Source organism: Copadichromis virginalis, linkage group LG4 (genome assembly GCF_057382275.1).
Source record: "Copadichromis virginalis isolate Kocher_CV1m ecotype Utaka linkage group LG4, C_Virginalis_male_GT1.1, whole genome shotgun sequence".
NCBI classification, from domain to species: Eukaryota; Metazoa; Chordata; class Actinopteri; order Cichliformes; family Cichlidae; genus Copadichromis; species Copadichromis virginalis.
In genome coordinates this window covers 978068-1001617 of record NC_140621.1, presented here as the reverse complement: position 1 = coordinate 1001617, position 23550 = coordinate 978068, and the positions used below count along the sequence as shown (strand labels likewise).

Sequence of the window (23550 nt, the reverse complement as noted above, 5' to 3'; positions counted from 1 at the left end):
AAGGGAGGGGAAGTAATTATAGGATATTGTAGGAGGGAAGTGTGTATTGTAGGATCTTTACCTTATAATATAACATGCATTGAGGTGACCATTGTTGTGATTTTGCACTATATAAATAAAATTGAATTGAAAATTGAAATATATTGAACTGATATGCAAACCATAACGTACAAATGCAGAGTGGTTTATATAAATAAATCTTAGTATTTTATGGTATGTTACAGTTTTGATATGACTCCTATATTTTGACTACCATATTGGATTTATTGTTTTGATTCCGTCCATAGGGTATAGTGTTTTTTTTTCAGCACACAGATGGTAGGCACTAAGAAGGTAGACTACTAGACAGATTGGACTAGGACTATAAGGAACAAAGGAGTACAAATGTACATGCCAAACGGAAAAGGAGAAAAAAATCAAACTGTTTTCTTTCTTTGGAATAAAAAACAAAACTCAAGGGCAAAAGATGGAGATAGAGAAGTAGTATTATTTTCTAAAAGGTGAAGAAAAGCAGGCTATGTATGGAAATACAAATTCATAACCATATCTGTGTAATGCTTCTCAGTTTTATTTTACAACAGCTAAGCTCCATGGCCTATGTTGTATATCCCACAAAAATCAGTAATCAGTACACTGTTTTTGATATTTTTCGGTTTTAAATCTCGCTGCAATTAGCCGTAAATTGTATCTCACAAACACTGTATGCTTGTGTCACAAACACAAGAAATTCAAATCAGTTTGGGTGTTTAAATAGTCTCTGATAGGTTTGTAGCTTGAACCTATTCGCTGGAACGTTAAGGACAATCTGCTACGCAGCAAAAAGCAAGACCCAAGGCACCAAAGTTCTTTCTGTTACTCATACATGAGGGAGACCTGCCTGGAGCCAAGTGTCGTTCCACCACTTGACCTCTGTCAGACTCTCAGCCAGGCTCCCCATAGCACTCCTTTTATTGTGGTTACATGAATATGCATAGGGTCATTAACATATAACATCTTACATAGGTACACATGTGAACAAAGAATACTGTGTGTGTGTGTGTGTGTGTGTGTGTGTGTGTGTGTGTGTGTGTGTGTGTGTGTGATTTGTGTGAGGTCAAGATGTGACCCTGTGAAGACTCCCCAAAGCTGGTGCCAGGAGTCCAATGGGTCCATCTAAACAAAAGGCTCTTCTACTTAAAGAAATATACGTGTGTTTGCTATACCATAAATCAATAAAGAGAAGATAGGATCTCTCCCATGTTTCCAGGCTGTGGGTGTGCATTCTAGTATGGAATACACACCAAGGCTTTGTAGTCTGTTAAAGATCACACAGCCTACCACTACACAACTGATTATAAACCTCTAAGCATACATGGTTAAATATTTCTAAGCATAAATGACAATCAACAATACAAAACCTATCAGTCTCCTCCTTGTATTTTGGGCCTTGAGAAAGACAGTTTTCTGCAGAGTTCTCACATCTTCAAACATAGCATAATTGGTATGGCCCGGATCTGACCCACACAATGTGCTTACACATGGCCCACATACCGCAAAGAATGATGGTCCTTTGGTCGCCCAGATCTGGTCTGCCAGAGGTGGCCCACACATGAGCCAGCACAAGGCCAGTTGCAGAACAGTTTCAGCTCTGGCCCCAGATGTCAGCCTAATGTGTACCTTAATCAAGCCATGTAATAACAACATGTGCTGGAACATAATAGTGCAAAAGTAACATGACGAAACTCTGCTCAGACAGTGAATGGACTGATTCTTCTATAGCACTTTTCTACTCTCCCAGATTACTCAAAGTGCTCTATACAAAATGCCACATTCACCCAACCACACACTTTATCTAAACTGAGTGCTTCCTAACTTTATTCATAGTCTTGACTTGCAGACTGGAGGAGCCAGGGATCAAACCACTAACCTTCCGATCAGTAGGTGACCTGCTCTGCCTCCTGAGCTACAGCCACCCAGTGGTAAACATGAGTCAACCCTCACTAGGTTTTGGATAAAGTGTACACTCACAAACCTGTCAAACCTGCATTTGAAACATTGGCTACCGTAGCAGTATAGTATTGCAACAAGGCATTTGGGTCTTCTAACTAAAATGGGAAAATAGGAACATAAATAGTGCCATCATTGCCAGACCTGGCCCACATCTGGTTGACATACACCCTACCATGACATCAGTCAGTCAGAAGTGCCAGTGTGACGCCAGATCTGGGCCAGACCTGTTTTCTATAAGCCTTGGCCACATAAACCAAACCACAATCAAGACAGATGTGGCAAGCCATCACATAGACAGTGGCATCATTGCCAGGCCTGGCCCATATCTGGATGACATATGTCTTTACATGCCAGAAGTCAGCCAGCAGTGCCGACTTGACACCAGATCCGGGCCAGACCTGCTTTCTGTGTGGGTTTTTGTAAATACCATCAGTATTTTTATTTTTATTTTTTTATGCCAAAACCCAGTTTGCTCTTGTGCGATACGTTGGTAGCTCAAAGTCTGAAGATTTTCTAAACTGTTTATATCATCTATGATATCAAGTAACTGAGGTTTGTATTTTGTTGCAAGGTCTGTCAGGGCTGTTTGACTCCAGTCTCCATCATGCCAGCCCCTCAGGTCCCGACCCCTCTGTCATGAATCTGATTTCAGTTCTGGATTCACGGCCTCCACAGCCCTCACCCTCTGCTTCCTCCCTTCTCTCTCAGTTCCGCACATCCTCTTGGCAGACTGGTGAGTGTCAGCCTGTTGTAGGAACAACATTTAAAAAAAAAATAAAAACAAACTATTGTCAGTCCCAGTTCTTAAACTTAAAATAAAACGAAGTCAAATTTCAGTCCTAAAAGTATTTTCTCTGATTCTATAAGCAAAAAGTAAAATTTCTGTAGTCTCAAAATAAAAGTAAAACAAATGACAATTTTTCAAAAATGAACTTTTGAAAGAAGTTCATTTTTTCAATGACTTAGACTGACCAACACTTTCTATGTAATATTGTGTCCTGTAGCCATGCATACACCGGCCCCAACGGACCTCTTTATTTCAGGGGCACTTCCAGGTTCAAGCTCCTTTCCCTCCTCCTCAGCCCTTTCTGCATACCAGAATCCTAGCATTTTTTCTGGACGATCATTCACTCCCTCATTATCCCTGCAGGATACAACTACATTTAGCCGAACTTCTAACGGCTTGATATCCCCACATGATCCCTTGGTACATATCAAAAGATCCTCTCAGTCCAGCTTGGGCTTTGATCACTTGCTGTCTTCCCAGAGCACTGCCTTCCGGGGCTCCCAGGAATCTGCAACTCCCCAGACCCAAGACCCTTCCACTTCCTCCAATTGCCACCTGTCCCCTCCCCACTTTAATCTGTTGCCCTCTCAGCTTCATAACTCATCCTCTCAACTATATAATGCTTCGATGTCCTCATCGATGTCCTCATCGATGGCAGCCCTGCCACCTGCAGTTCTTCCTGAACCTCAGCCACTTCCACAGACAGCAATTTCCCGCCATGATAGTGTGATCAAGCATTACCCTCGCTCATCTTCAGCCCACACCACAACCCTACAATCACAATCCTATGCCAGCTCTGGTGGTTCATCTGGCTACCACCAGCTAGTCAGCCATTATCAGCATTCTGGTGTGTCCTGCAGTCCACTGGGGAAACTGAGCCTATCCTCTGACCCCAAGACCTCACCACAGATGGAATCCCAGATATATCAACCTGTCATCCAAACAGCCTATACCTCATCATTATCCAGCTCCTCAACTCCCTCCTCCTCTTCAGCTACTACTAAAGGTGCCAAAAGTTCCTGCTCCACAAGTAACTATTCGTCTTCTTCCTATACCCCACAAACTCCACCACCAACCTCCTCCACCACCTCCTTATCCTCTTCTAGCTCAAAGACCAGAACTATTTCTCTGTCTGCTCCCTCTCTTCAGCAACCCACACCTCAGTCAGCACTAGTACCACCTCTTCTCCCAGTGGTGTCATCATCCCTTGTACAACAAGCAGCAGCCAGTCAATATCTGTCCACCTATGGCTCTCAATCTGTGACCAAACCTAGCACGAGCTTGCCAAACCAGACCCCTCCCCAGAAACACATTCAGTCGTATTCCCCCAACCTGCCACCATCTACACACATGAATGTGCATTATGATGGCTTCAACTCACCCCATGTCCGGGATTTGAGCACTGGAGCAAGGAGCAGTGGGGGGAAAGACTTCATGGGTGTAGGCTCTGGTGAACGCTCCTTCTCTGCAGAGATAATTGCTCAAGACTCAAGTTTTGTCTCAACATCTCTCAGAAAACCACACACTCCATCCACTGAATATGGGAGTGGATCAGCTGGGAGTGGACCTGGTATTCACAGTGTAGTAGGCTCTGCGGTAACTGGGAACGGGGCTGCTGGTAATGAAGGCAGTAGCGCCTATCACCTGACTGAGTCTAGTACATCACCTTCAACCAATTCTACTATCAGTTATTCAGGATTGCACTCTCCTGTAGCTGCTCGACCTGTACAGTCCCCTGGAGGCTCAGGGGCAAATAAATACTTTTCTTCGATCCCAGCTCCTACTTTTATGTCCTCACCACAAGGTTTCCCTGATAACCGACAAGCTCGGAACCAGTTGTACCAGTCAACACCCCCGAACACCAAAACAGAGGCCACAAACATGCTGGGGGCTGAGGAATCCCAAGACGAAGGAAACAGTGAAGATTTCCTTATCCACCACTTACTACGTCCCCAAAGCTCAAATTCCCATTTTTCCCAACATCACCCACATTCTGAGCAACTGTCTCAACCAATCCTTCATGGGGAGAGCAAGGGAATGACACACGATCTTAACAAGACATCAGAAGAGCTCTACCAGCTTCAGAGTGTCATTTGTACCAATAACATTACCAGCAATTCTGGTCTTGGAATGGCAATTAATGATACAGTGAGCTTAGACAGACCATTAGAAATATCACAGAAGAAACAGCAGGCCAGGTCAGACACGATCATGTCAAAGTCAAATACTTCAGGGGTGCGAAGAATATCTGATTCTCATTCTCATACCATCCACTCGCATCATCAGCAAAATGAGTTAATGGGTTCTGCGGTCCATTATGGAAGAGGTGATCCCTACATACAGCACCCAAACTCCCAGCATCCTCATAGCACTTCACATGTGTCCACACACTCTCAGCACTACACTCAGCACTCTCAAATCTCCCAGCACTCTCTGCACACTCAGCATACACATCACTCTCAACATTCTCAGCATAGTCATCGTAATTCCCTCCCACAAAGCCATTCTCATATAGAGATTAAGAAGCCTTCAGATGCAAATGACAATGCCTACTATGCACCAGATGTACAGCAAACTCGACAAAGCCATGTCTCTGTCACTCTGATGAATATGTCACCAGACCATCCCAAGCAAACTCACATGTTACAGTCTGTCCCTTCTCACACTATCCAAAACAAGCTGGATTCCCAACAAGCCCCACAGCAGCAACAGAAGCACCACCACCAACAGCAGCAACACCAGCAAGCTATGATGGGTTCAGTTAGAAGAGCAGGGTCTGCTGGGTTGGAATCCCATGTACAGAACCGGTCCTCACAGAGTCTAGATACCCACTACAGTGGAACCCATCCAACATATCAAACACGAGCCAGTCAGAGTTCAGTATCTCCACTACAGATGCTAGATCAATCACTTTCTCAGGCCAATGGTACAGACAGTGGAAAATCTCTGGACAGAAGTGGAGCTGATATGACTGTGACAGGACAGGAAAGAGATAGAGGAGACAGACATACACAACAGCACAGACTTAACACCCACCAGCATCCTCAACAAACAAAATCGGATCTTCATGACTTCCTTTCTGAACAAGATTTGGACTTATACACCCCTTCACACTTGAGCCATCTCAACCAACCTCAGACCCACCCCCACACCCATGCTCTGCAACACACTCAGCACACTCATCATCAACTGTCTGTTACCACTCAGATAACTCATTCACACTTGCAACAGATGACAATACATTTAGCAACACCCCAACAACAGCAATCCCAGGTCACAGATCCTGAAACACAACTCTCACACTCACAGTTAGAGCAGCTCAAACAGCATCAATTTGAGACAGTAAGCCAGACAGATAAAGTAGGACAGACTCAAGCTCAACTGCAGCAATGTGCACCTTTGACCTCAATCTGCTTTCCAGACTGTGTTTTTCCTGAGATGGAGGATCTGTTTTGTTCATCTGAATACAAATCAAGCTGTGCGGGGGCAGGACACAGTGCTCAAGAAAACCTCAGCCAGGGTCACGGACCGACACAAGAGGATATGGAGGCTTTAAAATCAGGAGATGCTGCAGAGGGCTATAATATGGTTGGTCATCAAAGCAATCAAGGATTTGGACAGTACTGCCAAAGACTTTCAAGAACAGGAAATGGTGATCTGCACTTAGACCATGACTGTCTGAAGACTCATGAGCTTCCTTCCACTGTGAATACTGACCAGCTTGGCCTCATCCAATCCCAAACTCCCATTATGGGATTGAATTCAGCAGTTCAAGAGGATAGCTTAGTCAACAAGATGATAGCAACTGTGGGAGTGGATGAAAATTCCAACAGCACTGGTGTAACCTCTCCTATCTTCTGTTCCTCTCGGCCCAAAAAACTGCTGAGGACCAGCTCATTTCACTTGCTTAAACAGCGACGTGAGCCACAACCTCAAACAAAGAAAAACTATGCGCAGGAGTATGAATTTTGGGATGACGAAGATAAAGCTGATGTTCCAGCAGATATTCGCCTTAACAATCGCCGGCTTCCTGACTTGCTGCCTGACTTGGTGTCCAGTTGTAGAAAACCTGGTGGGGTTTCTGGAATAAGTGGACTAAGCCCACAAATAGGTGATATGGCCTTTTGCCACCCCTCCAGCTACTCTTCTCTTGGACACCCTTCGCAACCCCCCCCTCACGATGGTCCTAAGAAAAGGGGCAGGAAACCAACTAAACCAAAACGTGAAGGACCTCCTCGGCCACGAGGTCGCCCACGTATACGTCCTCTTCCAGAACCTCCTTACTGTAGGTGCCTGATGGGCTCTGCGGCTGGAGAAAATAGGAGGGGGCGTAGCCGAGGTCGAGGGCGAGGCAGACGGGAAGAAGGAAAAGTGCAAATGCATCGGGATATGAACAAAACACAAACCCTTTCATATAATCACCAGCAACAGTACCAACAGCAACAGTGCAGCCAACATCATCAACAGCAACATCACAGGCAGCAGGCGGATCTCCATCAGCAGCTCCAACAACATCACCACCATCACCAGCAAGAACATGTTTCCTGTCCCCACCCTCAACTGCATCATCAGCAACAACAGCATACATCTCACCAGCCACAGCAAGATCCAGTCAGAACTTTTAAGGTAATGCAGAAAATCTGGTATGTAAATCTGGAATCATGATCCTAAGCAGGGTAAAACCTGTCTTAGCTTGGATTCTTCTTAATAACCTATCTTTTTCTCAGATCAAACTGCCCCTTGCCACTACGTCTCCACCAGAGTCCTTGTTGAGGACAGACTCGCTATCCAGCAGTGAGCCTGTTCTCTCTGAGGGATCGGTGGGGTCGGCACCATCTCTGGGCTTGAGTCCTGGTCCCACTACCACTGTTGACTACAACAGAAATGAGGGGAATCAGACAAAAGACGAGATGATGATACATCAGCAGAGAGCTAAGGAGGTAAAGAAAACTAAGAAGAAAAGAGGCTTCTCATAAAAGCTGCAATAGAAATGTCTGATAAAAGTGTATTTTATCTGCTACACTATAACATTTTGGAAACAGATGTCTAAAGGTGTCATTCTGCAAATTTGAATGGAAGTTCGCAGTGCGAGGCAGGCCGGAGGTGAAAGTTTTCTCCCCTGAGTCAGATTATATTTTAAGAATGGGGGGACTTTTTTTTTATGGGAAAGCCAGATGACTAATTCTGTAAACAAAAGAAATTACTGTTTAAGTGAAAACACAATTATCTGAAGAGTGGATTTTGTTTTAGTGAACAAGAAAATAGTTTAAAAAAAAGAGCTCAGAGACATAGGGAGAATAAAATCTGCCATCCTCTGCTTTAAAAAAATAATCACATAACCAGTATGAACCTTTTGTGATTTTTTTGTCGTTTAATTGGTCCATAAATACTTACTGATAGGTTTAGTAGAATAAGCAGGTAACAATATTTTTAAAGAAATGAAGTAGTGGGTAACTTTGAGGTGTTTTACAGAAATGAGACATTCATAACACTGTAAGTAATTTTAATTAGTGTCTAACTTTCTCCATCTTACACTGTAAATATGCTGTATTTGTAGATACAAACGACCTTATGTGTGTACATTTTTATATATCAATTTGTTATTGAGTCATTTAATGTTTTCACAGCTTTATTTAATATTCATTTTCTTTGTGTGCTGACGGCTGTTTGACTATTCCACTATCCTTTTATAATACAACATATATGTTTTATATATAAAAATGTGATGAAGGCCTTTGCCTGTCTAATGAGAGACAGAGAGAGTGAGAACAATAGAGCAAAATTAATTTTTTAAATAAATATTGTTCAACTTCAACTTTCAAAAGCACCATAAGAAAACTACAAAAACCGAACGTTTGTGAATGAAGAAAGACTTCAATAGAAGAATTTTTTTATTTAAATAAAAAAACAAAACTGATTAACATAATAATAAACAGTACTTTTATTTATATTTCTCTTTATTTGTACATTTATGTTATTGTCTGCTTCTTTGCTTTTCTTTTTTATACCCATTCTTTTCTTCTTTGTTTCTTTTTGTCATGAAAATGAATCTGAGGGAGAAAATTCTCTGGCTCTTCTCAACAATGTTGCTCATTATTCTGCTAAAATGCATGGAAATCAAACACTACTTATAATTACTGACAGTATAATTTCTTTCTTCATTCATTGTCACGGTCTGGCTGGCAGACCGTGGGGATGTGGGGAAAGGAGGACCCAAAACGCAGACTCTGCGATGCAAACAGTGCTCTTTATTCACAGTGAAAAACTGTAAACACAATAACTCCCCGTTGCTCCCTTGAACCCCGTGTGCGTGCTTCCCTCCGACGTCTGTGCTCGTGCTCGTGCTCCCCGCTGTTGTGTTTCCGCACACCCCGTGCGTGCTGCCTTTCTGGACCACTCTTCCTCCTGCAGGGAAACTATAGAGGCAGCCGTCAACACTAACCCTCGGCGGGCATATACGAACAACACAGACATATGCTGACACACTAACTTGGTACGATAACTCAATGATCCCGCGCCGGTGGGAGCTCCAACACTCTCCTAAGTAGCTCCCCCGACGAGCCCTGATCACCAACAGGTGTGGCAGGAACTTCAGGTGTGGCCAGTCCTTCGCAGGGCCACACCTATCAGGCCTGCAGGTGGCTGTGCTCCATCCTCCAGCCACACCCGCAGACATATACACGTATACACCCACACCCTGCCTATACATACGAGTGGGACACAGACTAACACAGCATTGTGGAGAAAACACACATCACCAAATAATAATAATACTAACAACAATAACAACAGTCAAAACTGGTCACGGACCCCCGAGTCCTCCAGAGCCGGGTCCGTGACATTCATATAAAAACTGGAATTGTAACTCTTTATTCTAGTATGCCCATTAGTAAGTCTTTGCAGGTAAATTAAATGGCCTACATTAAAAATGTTTTTTTTAAAAACACATTAAAAACTACTTTAAGATGGGGGAATGAGACCTTCAGTTATGAGCCATGTTATAAAGTGAAGTTCAGAATAAACAATGAGCAGAAACAGATTTATCCTTGTAGTCATGTAATATCATTTGTGCTGAGGTTTCAGTGTTGTCTGTGAATGTGTGGGAGAAACAACTGTCACCATGAGTGGAAGCTGACTGATTTTACATGGCAGTTTCAACTTTGAGTTTCATGCTAGAGTGAAACGAAAGCTAGTTGCCATGGCAACGGGAAGATGCTCTGTATGTACAATCAATATTCTCAGTATAAGGGACGCCTGAAATCTCCCCCAAAATGAAAGTAATTGCACATTTAAGCAACACTCTTATTATTTAGTAAATGTTGTTAGCACTGCAAGTAAAAAAACAGACTAAGTGTTAAAGTGCCGACTTGGCGTCTGTAGGACTCCACCTTCAAAATGGGTGAAAGACAACGACGTTGCAGGACAGTACAGCAAAAACATTGCTGTTTTTCTCGTGTTTAATTTCCTGAGACAATAAGTATTGGTTCAATAACAATACTCATTATAGCTAAACTGGGTATCAAGTTTAACCTTTCTCTGTAATGGTTTGACCTATCCTTTGTTATATATTTATTTACCCTTGTCATTACGGTTTTAACTGTAAAACAGCTGGTGGTGGATGGTTGGAAGAAAGAAACTGACAATTCACTGAATCCTGAAGCCTGGACTGCTATGCAGAAACTCTCAAATTCAGTAAGTTCCTTTAGTCCATTGCATAAATGAGGAAAGCCAGGAGCTTCATATATAATTCATATGTCATCTATTCAAATTCAAGCCTCTGGAAGAAGCATTTCTTCATAAATCAGGTAGTTATAGGCATTTAGACAATACCTGTGAAATAACGTGGCACTGATCCCTGGTAGAGTCTGCAGTGGAACAAAAGAACAACAACATCAACTCTATTTTAATTTGTATAATTTGGAAAGAAAGTGGATGAGGCTGATTGACAGCCAGCTTTTTCTGGCTTACAAAACGAAGAGGAGAGCGATGCCTGCCACCAAGGCAGCTGTTGCCAGTTACTGCATTTTTCAGCACAAGACCTTAGTGCCATCTGCTGGCTGTTAAGCTGTACTACCAAGATCTGTATTTACTGCTAAAGTGGAAAACTCCTTCACAGCTCTTACAAACTTTATTATAATGGAAAAGTTAGATTGTTGTTTAGTCCACATGTAAAAAATTCAGCACAAAGGGTGTCTCTTTATTTGCTATGAGCTATATACGCAATACATGGACAAACGTATCGGGTCAATACAATGATTTGAATTCAGCTGTTGTCAGTTACCTGGCCAGTTTGTTTCAGTTGTGAAAGAATGAATTGTTCGAAAGAGTGCAGTGTGCTACAGTAATGGGATGCCACACCTGCAACAGCTTAGCTTGTAAAATGTTCTTCTAGATATTTGATAAGCATATGAAGTTGCAGAGTGGGTTCACTGTTTGCTGAAGGGCATATTGTGTAAAAGTCACTCACTGAGGCCTACGCAGCTCTGCCCATGAAAGTAAACTTTGACACAAAATACTCTGTTTTATGACATCATAGCAAACTTGGAGGGTTTGGACTTTATGGATCAAATTACAAATCTGTCATTTACCTTAAAATAAGATAAGATAACCTTTATTAGTCCCACACGTGGGAAATTTGTTGTGTCACAGCAGAAAGTGGACAGTGCAAAGTTACAGTAGCAAAAATTAAGAAAAATAATGGAATTGGATAAGATAATAAGAATAGGATACTATATACAACTGCATTAAACATTTTAAACAACTGCATTAAACACTATATACAACTGAATTAAATAGTAGGTTGTCAGAAAAAAGTAAAATTGCACTGTATTTCACATGTGTGGATGTGTGTGTTTGGTCATCTGCAAAGTCTTTGTTCTGGAGTCTGACAGCAGTGGGGAGCAAAGATCTGCAGAATCAGATCTGCAGAATCTCTCAAGTTGAAAATGCAGCCACTTAGGTGAACAACTGATGTGTATGGAGGGACACATCAGTGTCCAAAGTAGTGGTTTATGTGCAAGTATACCATCCACACTGACACAAATACAAGAAAACAGCCTTTGAATAGATGTCCACTGTAGTCTTTCTAAGTGAATGCTGGCAATTATTATGTCATAACACCATCAGTTATTAGCTTCTGCTTTTTTACAGATTGACGAGAAGGTCTTGGACTTCAAACCAAGCTTCATGGCCTCTTTTTTGGATTTTCTGAAGACAGGTAAAGTACAGCCAGCCCTTGAACCAAGACATGATGGAGGCAACCAAGAAACCTGTTCCTCTATGAGGGGAGGAATTAAATGCTTATCCTCACCATCTCCTCCCCTACCACCAACTTCTCCCCAGCAGCCTCCAGGACAGTTCAGCGATGGCAGCCCGGGTGAAGGGCCAGACCTAACCCTCAGTAGCTGCCAAAGTCCCTGCAAACCTCTGGATGATGAACTGAAAAGAAACCTGGAGACTCTCCCCTCTTTCTCCTCTGATGAGGAGGATTCAGTAAATAAGAACCAGGACTTGCAGAAGAGCATCTCATCTGCAATCTCTGCCCTCTATGACACTCCACACTCACTGGCTGCTGCAGTGGCTTCTGCAGTAGTCAAAGCACAACCCATGCTTTCTCCACCCACGCCACAGGAGCCGTCGCTCAGCCCGCCTCTCAAGACCAATTCTCCCCTCATTCCTAGTATGGAGAGCATAAAAGATGGGGCACTTGCACACACTCAGCATAACACACAAAGTAAACAAAACACACGTGAGGAACAAAAAATGATTTCCACACTGTCGGACATGGAGGGGGTAGGATCTCAGCATGAAAGAGAAGAAGAAAACAGCAAGAAGGAGGAAGGCGAGGAGATGGCAAGCAAAGAAGAAAACATCAGGCATTCACACAATATGTTGCAGGGACCAGCGGAAAAGCAGGAGAGGGAGGATACAGCAACTGACACGCAGATTATGGAGGGCCATGATGGTATTTATATTTGTCCTCTTATTTCCTCTTTAACAGCTTCAGTTTGTAGTTACGTTCTGTGGTGCTCATCTGTGAGATGGCCTCCATTTAACACATGTGTAACTTCAGCTTGGTTGTAGATGTTAGTGTCTCGCTGTTAAAACATTGTCTCCACTGTCAAATTTCTAAAAATGTGTCGTGTCCAAATTCATGGGCTGCATCCTCCTGAGGCCGCATTTGTAGACCAATTATGTCACAAGGCCGTCCAAATTCATAGACTCTTCCAAATACAGCCGACTAATGTGTCCTCCTTTTCCCCGAATTTGAAGGATGGGTCGGGTGTGTCCTTCGTGGCCCACCATATCCCAGAATTCATAGCACTGCTCAGCCAATTCCAGTTTTCAACAATGGCGGCCGCTACTAAGTTTTAAAATTACTCTTATTATTCTTTCTGGGTCACAAAATAAACTTTAAAGATATTTTCAGGCGAGCATGTAGCCGTGTAAACTCCAAATATCTGCTCGGTTTATCAAGACATCACATATTTGCAAAAGTGCTCCGACGTTTTCGGAGACGTCTGCTACCCACCAGCTCGATAGCTGACCAGGAGGTCGAGGGTCACTACAGCTGCCGAGAATGGCACACTCCCTGCACATCATTTTCAGATCACCGCGGTCTTTCACTACTGAGGTTAAACGTAAGTCACTTATATAACCTAAAATGTTATTTTTTGGCTTTTTCGTGTTTTATTTGTTCCTGAGTAAATCCGTTTGGCTGAGACTAAAGTTATAGTTTTCACACAGCTGAATAAACGTCACACAGAAAACTGAAACAGAAGTGTGAGATGGTCGATAGTTTACTCCAGTGTCCTGTTATATTTTAGATAGCAAGGAGCAGACGGCTGAGCTTATTAAAGTCCACCGAGACAGCGGTGACGCTAATCTGAAGGCTTCCGGTCTACCCGACCTTCTGAGGACCCGGCCCACATAGACCGCGAAGGCCGGGTCCTCAGGAGGATGCAGCCCATGAATTTGGACACGACAAAATTCTCTAGATCCGGGGTCGGCAATCTTTCTGATAATGAGTGCCATTTAAAATTTCCTCAGAAGTCAGTGTGCCATATGATTGCATTAGCAATAAATGTAATAACGCTCTGTATTAACAGTTACACACTATATAGAACAACTTTATAGAATTATATTTGTTGACAGATGTTGGCAGCTGTCAGCGAATAGTTATCAGCTATTTTGAAACAAAGAAAAAGACACTTTTTATCCATAACAGCAAATGAACTGTACAACAGAAAATGTAAATGCTATTTATGGTCTCCTCACAACAATGATAAGAATAATAAACTGGGCCAATATGGCATGTTTGTTAATACAGAGACATATGTTAATGTGATCTCTGGTCTCCCACTCAGAGACACAGGTCTCCCAGTGTTCAGCATTCAGAGGCTACCTGAGGACTCATATGAGAGAATCTGCTCACACAGACATGTAGAGCCAAACACTGTCAATAAGGCCTCTGCAATGTTCTGAAGACAGTTAAACTTGTCAGGTAGTGACGTCCAGCAGGTGAACATGCAGCTCCATGAACACGCACAGCTGTGGATTCCAGCTGCTTCGATGTTATATGTATGATTTCTATACATTTTACATCAGATAAAAACTTTGGTTGTAAGATTTAGATAATTATTTAATAAAAGCGAGACATTTTAAATGAGAATAAGAAAGAAAAGTATTTCTTTGTGCCCCCTCTCCCTGTCAATGCCCTACCTGCCCCCCTGGCAACACTTTGCTAGACCCGCCCCTGCACAGTTACCAGCTGTCAGCTGCTTAGAAAAGGATCCTGGTGTTATTTGTCTCTCAGAAACAGTTCATAACTTCAACTCATTCATGTGACCTAAAAGGTAAACCTGTTTCTCCATCACCTGCTCAGCTCTGATGATTCAGTAAGGACATCTCCTGGTTTCATCCTCATGTTTCCCTCTCACCAGATATCTAAACCGATATCATGACCAGCAGCTTTACAGCTGTGGCTCCAGCAAACATCAGCTGATACTAGAAATTAATATTAAATAAATTCTAACAACAGCTGATCAAGCTTAAACGTGCTGCTGTTGTTTAGTGCGACAACCGCTGGTTTCCTCTTTCTGGCGCAAAGTGGGCGATAAACAAACAAGAGAGACGATCAGCTGATCATTGATCAGTTTCATGATTGAAGTAGAAACAGGAGAGAGGGGAGAGAATGAGAGAAGAAGAGGCAGCTGTGCAGCAAAGACACAGAATAACTCCAGCTTTGTGTCTTTTTCATTGTAGCTGAAGTCTGGGACAAACTGTTCCTTTTCACCTCAACACGAAACGCGTAATATTTTCTCTGAATACGAGACGATTCCGTCTTTTTACAGGACGGTTGGCAACTCTACTAACTAACCTTATGAATTAAATAAAGTTCACTATCAGTAACATCATAGCACCACCCAGCTGTATAGAAACTCCATCATGCTAGCTAGCACACAGTACGAGTTATTGTAACTGACTGTAAAAAGTCAGCACAACAAAAATAAACTCCACCTAAACTTGGTTTATATCTGAACCTGATAGACTGCAGGTCATAACTTCTTACCTGAAGTTCAGTTCACCTGACATCTTGGCCACCTCGGGTCTGTCCTCCTGCCTCCCCTTTCTCTCATCCACCTGCTGGCCTCCACCACTTGCTAATGTTACTGAATCTGAGGAAGTGAATCTGATATGGCAGCCTCGCTTCTGTCAGTCTGCCCCAGGGCAGCTGTGGCTACAACTGTAGCTGCTTCTACCAGTGTGTGAATGTGAGAGTGAATGAATAGTGGCATTTGTACAGTGCTTTGAGGGCCCCGAAAAGCGCTATATAAATGCAATCCATCATCATTATTATTATTATTGAGCACCGCCACAGCCACCACCAAACAACTGAGTTATTTTTACACACCGACCAGCATCTGGCCAATCCACCACCTTTCATTGTTTATGCCGTTACAAAGAAAAAAAAAAGTCACCGGGCCACCGAGCAAATGCCCGGTATGCCCGAAGTCTTTTCAAGTAATATTATAAACTCACCCTGTGCCTTTTCTTTCAGATTCACCATCAGGACGTGTGCCTGCTCCTGCACCTCCATCACCATTCATCTCCTCCTCACCGCTCACATACTCATCACCATCGCCTCTCCCTCCCCCGTCAATCTCTGTACCTTCTCCACCACCAGTCCAACAGAATGAGGAAGAAGTCAGTCTAAGTGATCTTTCTTCTGATCAGCATATGCAGCAATCCTCCTACCAGCAGGCTTCAACTGCAGCCACCTCCCCACCCCCCTCCACCTCGCCACCAGTCATCCCATCGTCACCGCTGTTCAACCTTCCCTTCGGCCAATCGACCCCGCCCCCATCCACCACACCTCCCCCATCATCCTCTGATCAGGATCAGGAACCTGAAGCTGGGTTGCCTTACTTTTCCACTTTATCCTCCTCACCCTCTTCATTGTCCTCTCACCCACCATCACCTCCAACGCCAGAGGAGGCCCCACAATCCCAGCGTCTTACCTCCCTTCACCTGGCAAAGAAGCAGGCTGATGCTGCCATCGCTGGGGAGAGTGAAGAAGAAGACAGTGAGAGTGGAGGTGAGGGAATCTTCCGTGAGCGGGATGAGTTTGTGGTGCGAACTGAGGACATTGGTACTCTTAAGGTGAGTCATGCCACAGGCCTCAGGAAGTATGTGTTCTGAATAGATAACTTACCAGCCATAATATATGCTGACTGTCTGTCTGTATCACTAGATGGCCTTGCAGACAGGCCGAGAGCCTCCACCTATCTGGAGGGTGCAAAAAGCTTTGCTCCAGAAATTCAGCCCAGAGATCAAAGATGGTCAAAGGCAGTTCTGTGCAACAAGTAACGTGAGTTTTTCAAAAAGACGTAGTTTATGTTTAAGGACATAAACTGTTGGTGGACAGCTCTGGGTTCAAAACAGTTCAACACAGACCTGGTATTGTTCCCAGAGCCAGTCTCTTTGATGCTTGACGTTTTTCTCTTCTCAGCCTATTAAAACGTAACATTAAAGCAGTTTTCTGTAGAATGGATCATTATATTCTTTGCAACATTAGAATTTTTACAAATATATCTCTTTATGACATATTAATTGTTGTCTGTTCTCTCAGTATTTGGGTTACTTTGGTGATGCCAAAGTGCACTACCAGCGTTTATATGTGAAGTTCTTGGAGAATGTCAACAAAAAAGATTACGTCAGAGTGTGTTCACGAAAGCCATGGCACAGAGCTGGCCTGACTCTGAGGTAAGGCGAGAGAAAGACACTGAGTGGAAAGTGTAACCAGAACTGGCCTGCATCAAGGTTACCCTGGATTACCAGGCCCAAACTCCCCCCTCCCATAAAACTTGTTGATGAACTCTCAACACACATAGACTGTACCACACAAAAACAATTCAGTGACTAATTTCAACATTTTAATTAATCTATGTTTCATGTGCCTGTGCTTAAGACAAACACCAATTAAGTTAGTGTCTCTCCTCATGTCTACTGACTGACAGACGCCAGCCTCTACCTAAACAGCTGCTGACCATTCACAATCAGAGCCAACCTCCAATAGATAGTCGACACAAGGAGAGACGGAATGAAAGAGAGCTAATGGAGCAGAGAGAAAGAGAAAGAAGAGAGAGAGAAACAAGGAAAAAAGTAGAAACGGAACATAAGGAAAGAGAAAGGAAGGAGGAGAGAGATCGCAAAGAACAAGAAGAAGAGAGGCACAAGAAAGAAAAAGATGGTGGAGAACAAAATGAGAGGGGTCACAGAGATGTGAAAATGGAAAGTGAGAGTGAAAGAAGGGAGAAGGAGAAAAAAGAAAGGGAACTTAAAGAGAGGCAGCAAAGGAAAAAGGAAAAACAGGATAGGGAGCAGAGGGAAAGGATGAACCAAGAGAGAGGATGGAAAGAAAAGGAAAGATCACTGAGAGAACAAAAAGAGAGGGAGAGGATAGAAAAGGAGAAACAGGAGAGAGAGAGAGAACAAAAACTTAGGGAGAGGGAATGGGGAGAGAGGCACAGAGACCAGAAGGACAGACAGCAGAGGGACATGGAGACAGATGGTGAGCCGAAAGAAAAGGAGAAAGCTCAGGAAAAAGAAAGAAAGGAGAACATGGAGCAAGTCAACAGAGATTATACAATGGCATCAAAAGAAGAGAAGAACCGAGGAGACATAAAGATGGCATTTCAGGGAAGAGCCAAGACTTCAAAGGACAAGGCTGAGCCTCCACCCAAGAAAAGGAAGAAATGGTTGAAGGCGGTGCTGTCCTCTTCATCTGAGTCCGACTACTCCTTACTCAGTGATGATGAAGGTCAGCTGTTCTTTGAGTGCATATGATGCACACATTTATTTTTAACCCATTGCCTTCAACCAACGATTACTGTGTCCAGGCCTCTGTGCAGCTGGTTTTGTGTTTTAGGGCCTGCGCGGGGTGGAGTGAACAGTCGAGCCATGAGGGACATGTTCAGGAGCTATGTGGAGATGTTGGTCAGCACAGCACTTGACCCTGATATGATTCAAGCCCTAGAGGACACAGATGGTGAGCACTCAGTTCAAACTACACTGTAGTCTTAAGTCAGAGAAAAGCATTCTCCAAGAAAATGGAGAATGCATGCATGTCTGTCTGTATGATTCCAAGAATTTTTGTAATATGCAAAGAAAAACAGAATGCAGTATTTGGAAATTTCACATTTTTATTCAGCATTTCAACACAAATCAAATGTTTAAACTGAGCCATTTTAGTATTTGGTGAAATATATTAGCTCATTTTGCATTTGATGGCAAAAACAGTCGTTGAACTAAGTAGATGGAGTTGCTATATTATTGACAGAAGAACGTTGACCCATTCTCTTCGGTGTTGTCCACCCATCCACCCATCCATTCTCTTCCACTTATCCTTGTCAGGGTCGCGGGGGTGGGGTTGGGGTTGGAGCCTATCCCAGCTGTCTTAGGGCAAGAGGCGGGGTACACCTTGGACAGGTTGCCAGTCTGTTGCAGCGCTAACACATAGAGACAGACAACCATTCACACTCACATTTGCACCTATGGGCAATTTAGAGTTACCAATTAACCAATCCCCAATCAAATTAATTCAAATAAATCTTAAAGAGTACCTATAAGTTGTATGTGCAGAACAGTCCAAGGAAAACAATTAAAAGGGCAACTAAATCCAAGAGCCTGGAGAAACTACAGAAGGTGGAAAAAAAGCATAAAACACAGGGCTGACAATATGTGACAAAGACTAAGAGAAAGACAGCAACTATAAATATACAGAAGGGTGACTGGAGCAGAGATGAATCACCTGGGGAGCAGAGCTGCAACAAGACAGTGCACTCAAGACTAACTGATAAAACAGGAAGTAAGAAAGAATGGATACACTAACATGTGAAAACTTAACAAGGCATGGGGAACACAGGGCAGCATCACCCTGTAAAATCTAATTAGTTCCCAGAAATCAAAAAAACTATGCAAACTCGTTGCCTTAAAAACACTAAGTAAAGCTTACTTATGACTGTTAGGACCACTCATTCATTGCAAGTATGCAGTACTAAGAATAACTTGATGTTTCTGACTGTGCAGTACTAATTGTTTACCCACTGACAAACATTTCAAGTTCAACTAAATTAAATAACAATTTGTGGTAACTTACTTAAAAAAAAATCACATTACAGGGCTCTAGACTAACTTTTTGCCACAGTTGCACTGGTGCGCCTAACTTTTTTTCTTAGGTGCACCAGCACAAAAGTTAGGCGCACCCAAATGTTTCAACAGCATCGCTTAAAACCAGTTTCACATGTGCACTTTTAAGGGGGCAAAATTGCTGTCCATACAGACAATATTCATTTGTAAATGATTAACTAACAATCTAACAAGACTAGAAAGGAGAAACTCAGTGCATCATGGGAATCCCCCGGCAGCCTATGTCTATTGCAGCATAACTAAGGGAGGATTCAGGGTCACCTGGTCCAGCCCTAACTATATGCTTTAGCAAAAAGGAAAGTTTGAAGCCTAATCTTTAAAGTAGAGATAGTGTCTGTCTCCTGAATCCAAACTGGAAGCTGGTTCCACAGAAGAGGGGCCTGAAAACTGAAGGCTCTGCCTCCCATTCTACTTTTAAATACTCTAGGAACAACAAGTAGGCCTGCAGAGCGAGAGCGAAGTGCTCTAATAGGGTGATATGGTACTACAAGGTCATTAAGATAAGATGGGGCCTGATTATTTAAGACCTTGTATGTGAGGAGCAAGATTTTGAATTCTGGATTTAACAGGAAGCCAAAACAGGAGAAATCTGCTCTCTCTTTCTAGTCCCTGTCAGGACTCTTGCTGCAGCATTTTGGATCAGCTGAAGGCTTTTCAGGGAGTTTTTAGGACTTCCTGATAATAATGAATTACAGTCGTCCAGCCTGGAAGTAATAAATGCATGAACTAGTTTTTCAGCGTCACTCTGAGACAGGATATTTCTAACTTTAGAGATGTTGCGCAAATGGAAGAACGCAGTCTTACATATTTGTTTAATATGTGCGTTGAAGGACATGTCCTGGTCAAAAATGACTCCAAGGTTCCTCACAGCGTTACTGGAGGCCAAGGTAATGCCATCCAGAGTAAGAATCTGCTTAGATACCATCAGGGGCGGATCTAGAGAAATTTTCTTAGGGTGGCATGAGGGTGGCAAAGAAATCAAATGGGGTGGCAAAATCGAAGCCTTTTTTTTTCCAAACACATATGCAGGTGGTTACATATGGTTAGAATAATTCAAATGCAGTAAGTATACACGTTTTTCATATAAATATAGTCTAGAACTTAATTATTGTCTGTAGCCCACATAATTACACACTTTAGTTACATAAAACATGTGAGTTTTGATGTTATGTACTGTATAGCCTGTATAATAAATAAATATTTAGCACAACAATTATAAAATCCAGAAAGCTACACAACATGGGGCGGTTCATTTACAAACACAAGTCTAACTTATGTTTCACACTGTTAGAAAACAATCACATTGTTACAGCTTAAATTACACAAAATGTCAGAAATCTGCACTGTCATGAACAAAAATTTAAACCTAATTTTTCATGATTTGTTGGATTAACCCTCTGAGGTCTGAAATACAACCGGCCACTTTTGACTCCTTTTGAGTTTACGTTTGTATTTCACCCTCAGATTGTTTCATTTTATTTTTTCCCCCGTTGCCTTGTTTGGTATCTTTTCAGCTCAACTGAATTTAGTTGTTTTTTCACTGACATACTGCATTAGTGTTACTGATCTGAAACCACACAAAGAACTTAAAATCCTACTAGTATTTTTTTACTGTAAAAAAAAAAAAAAACAGTAAATTTTTATAACTTGAAATGCAAATATAAATTGTACATTTTGTAAACATAAACAACTATTTATCTAAAAATGCAGCCAATACACCTGCCGTTTCTTTCATTTTCTACAACCATTTAAACATATTACGAAAATTAAAATAAGAGAACAATCAGGTGTTGCAATAAGATGCCCTACAAATGATGTGTGCCAGTAAAAAAACAAGTTTGTCCACCAACAGACAGAAGAGCACAGGGACAAACCTGCAGGCCTGACAACAGCAGGTGTATCACTGGTTTTCTACTTAGTGACAGTGCTTACAAATGTGCCTCTGTGACATTCATTAGTGCCCTCACTGACACACAAAACAAAACGAATACACAACAGAACAACAACACAAAACACTAAGTAAACACTCCACACTAAACGTCACAAATCTCCCACATCTAAACTCTCTCTCTCTCACTCGCTCGCTCTCTCTCACTGCCGTTACCGTCCTTTTCCCTCTTCCTAAACAACCAAATCCTACGTGTTGACTGTTTTTTTTTAATTGGTCGACATGGTGCATTTTTCCACCGATAGGAAAGAGGTGGCTTTTTTTCTTTCTTTACTGTTTTCGCGCTGTCCTTAGAAAACGCTTAAAACACACCCACACAAAAACGTGACGACAGTATTTAGAAAAAAGTGTGGCTTATATATATGATCATAACTCTGGATTTACTGGCCTGTAATTAAAATTTAAAAACTTTGAAGTCTGAATTTTCAATGTGGCTGAAACAGAGACTCAGCGTGGCTGCAGCTTGTTGCTGTATCAGCTTACATCAGTCATGTGATTTGGAGGTGCAGCGTGTCTGTGGACCACAGAGGGTTAATAACACTCACCTTCCTTCCATTTCCAGAGTGTAACATCCACCCACCTGTGTAAAAAGCGAAATTCCCATGGTGTTGTTCAGAATGTGCTCTGGCACAATCATAAGCATCGCTTGCTACTGAAAATAAGAAAAAAGCCGGTCCTGCTATGGGCTGAACCATTTGTTAATGGTGGAGGGGGAGACACTATCCAATATATTCAGTTTTAGTATTTATATTCACTGTTGACAGTAACTACGCTCAAACTCTTAATGCTATCTTATTTTAATAAACAACACTGTCATATGCAAAACTGGGGTGGCAAGGGATCATTTTAGGGTGGTACTTGCTACCCCATGCCACCCTTCTAGATCCGCCCCTGGATACCATATTTCTAAGATTTTCAGGGCCGAGTACAATAACCTCAGTTTGATCTGAGTTAAGAAGCAGAAAGTTAGCGGCCATCCAGGTCTTTATGTCTTTAAGACATTCCTGCACTTTAACTCATTGGTGTGTGTTATCTGGCTTCATGGACAGATAGAGCTGGGTGTCATCTGCATAGCAGTGAAAATGTATGCTATGTCTTCTAATGATGCTGCCTAAGGGAAGCATGTATAATGTAAACAGAATTGGTCCTAGCACTGAACCCTGTGGAACTCCATAATTAACCTCAGTGTGTGAAGAGGACTCTCCATTTCCATGCACAAACTGGAGTCTATTAGATAGATATGATACAAACCACTGCAGCACAGTACCTGTAATACCTACAGCATGTTCTAATCGCTCTAATAGGATATTATGGTCGACAGTATCGAACGCTGCACTGAGGTCTAGCAGGACAAGCACAGAGATGAGTCCACTGTCAGAGGCCATAAGAAGATCATTTGTAACCTTCACTAAAGCTGTTTCTGTGCTGTGATGAGCTCTGAAACCTGACTGAAACTCTTCAAATAAACCTCTGCAGATGATCTGTTAGCTGTTTGACAACTACTCTTTCAAGGATGTTTGATATAAAGGAAGGTTGGAGATTGGCCTATAATTAGCTAAGACTGCTGGGTCTAGAGATGCTTTTTGAGTAAAGGTTTAACTACAGCTAGCTTGAAGGCCTGTGGTACATAGCCGATCATTAGAGATAGGTTGATCATATTTAAGATCGAAGAATTAATTAATGGCAGGACTTCTTTGAGCAGTTTTGTAGGAATGGGGTCTAAAAGACATGTTGATGGTTTGGAGGAAGTAATTATTGAAGTTAACTCAGTTCAGTTCAGTTCAGTTCAGTTCATTTTTATTTCAAACATTTCAAACATGTGCCTTCACAATCATTACAAAATATCATTCCATTATTTGTTTGAAAAGGAGTAGGCTGAAGTATTTACTTATTTGTCCCTACCCCCTCAAGTTTTACCTCTCATTCATTTAATTTTTTTTTGTCTTAAATTAAACAAACAACATATGAAACATATGAAGTAAAACAAAACATAACATACATAAATCAAAAACAAGAAATTAGCAAGCCCCACCACAGTATAGTTTCTTTCATATGAAAAATACAGAATGTGTATATTTGCAGATACACAAGTTATGGAAAAACAACAAACCAAAAC

The 23550-nt window shown here is 42.2% G+C and overlaps 1 protein-coding gene and 1 long non-coding RNA gene across 8 annotated transcripts in view; one reads left to right on the top strand and one right to left on the bottom strand.

Moving 5' to 3' along the window:
- Positions 1-23550, top strand: part of prr12b (proline rich 12b) — a 61872-nt gene that overhangs the window by 24155 nt on the left and 14167 nt on the right. For 3 of the 7 annotated variants that reach the window (XR_014919932.1, XM_085453022.1, XM_085453023.1), the window contains exons 3-11: positions 2561-2722; positions 2994-7402; positions 7504-7716; positions 11927-12740; positions 15837-16438; positions 16530-16646; positions 16908-17041; positions 17296-18098; positions 18207-18326. Coding sequence is in view for 6 of the 7 variants with exons in the window: in XM_085453022.1 (XP_085309148.1) it covers positions 2561-2722; positions 2994-7402; positions 7504-7716; positions 11927-12740; positions 15837-16438; positions 16530-16646; positions 16908-17041; positions 17296-18098; positions 18207-18326 (7374 nt within the window). In the remaining variant the exon portion in view is untranslated. The other 4 variants (XM_085453027.1, XM_085453025.1, XM_085453026.1 and 1 more) reach the window with 4 other exon arrangements.
- On the bottom strand, positions 9005-9610 carry LOC146710478 (uncharacterized). Its single transcript, XR_014919933.1, has 2 exons — positions 9267-9610; positions 9005-9181 (listed from the first exon to the last, which is right to left on the bottom strand). It is a non-coding gene; the product is annotated as an uncharacterized LOC146710478 (long non-coding RNA).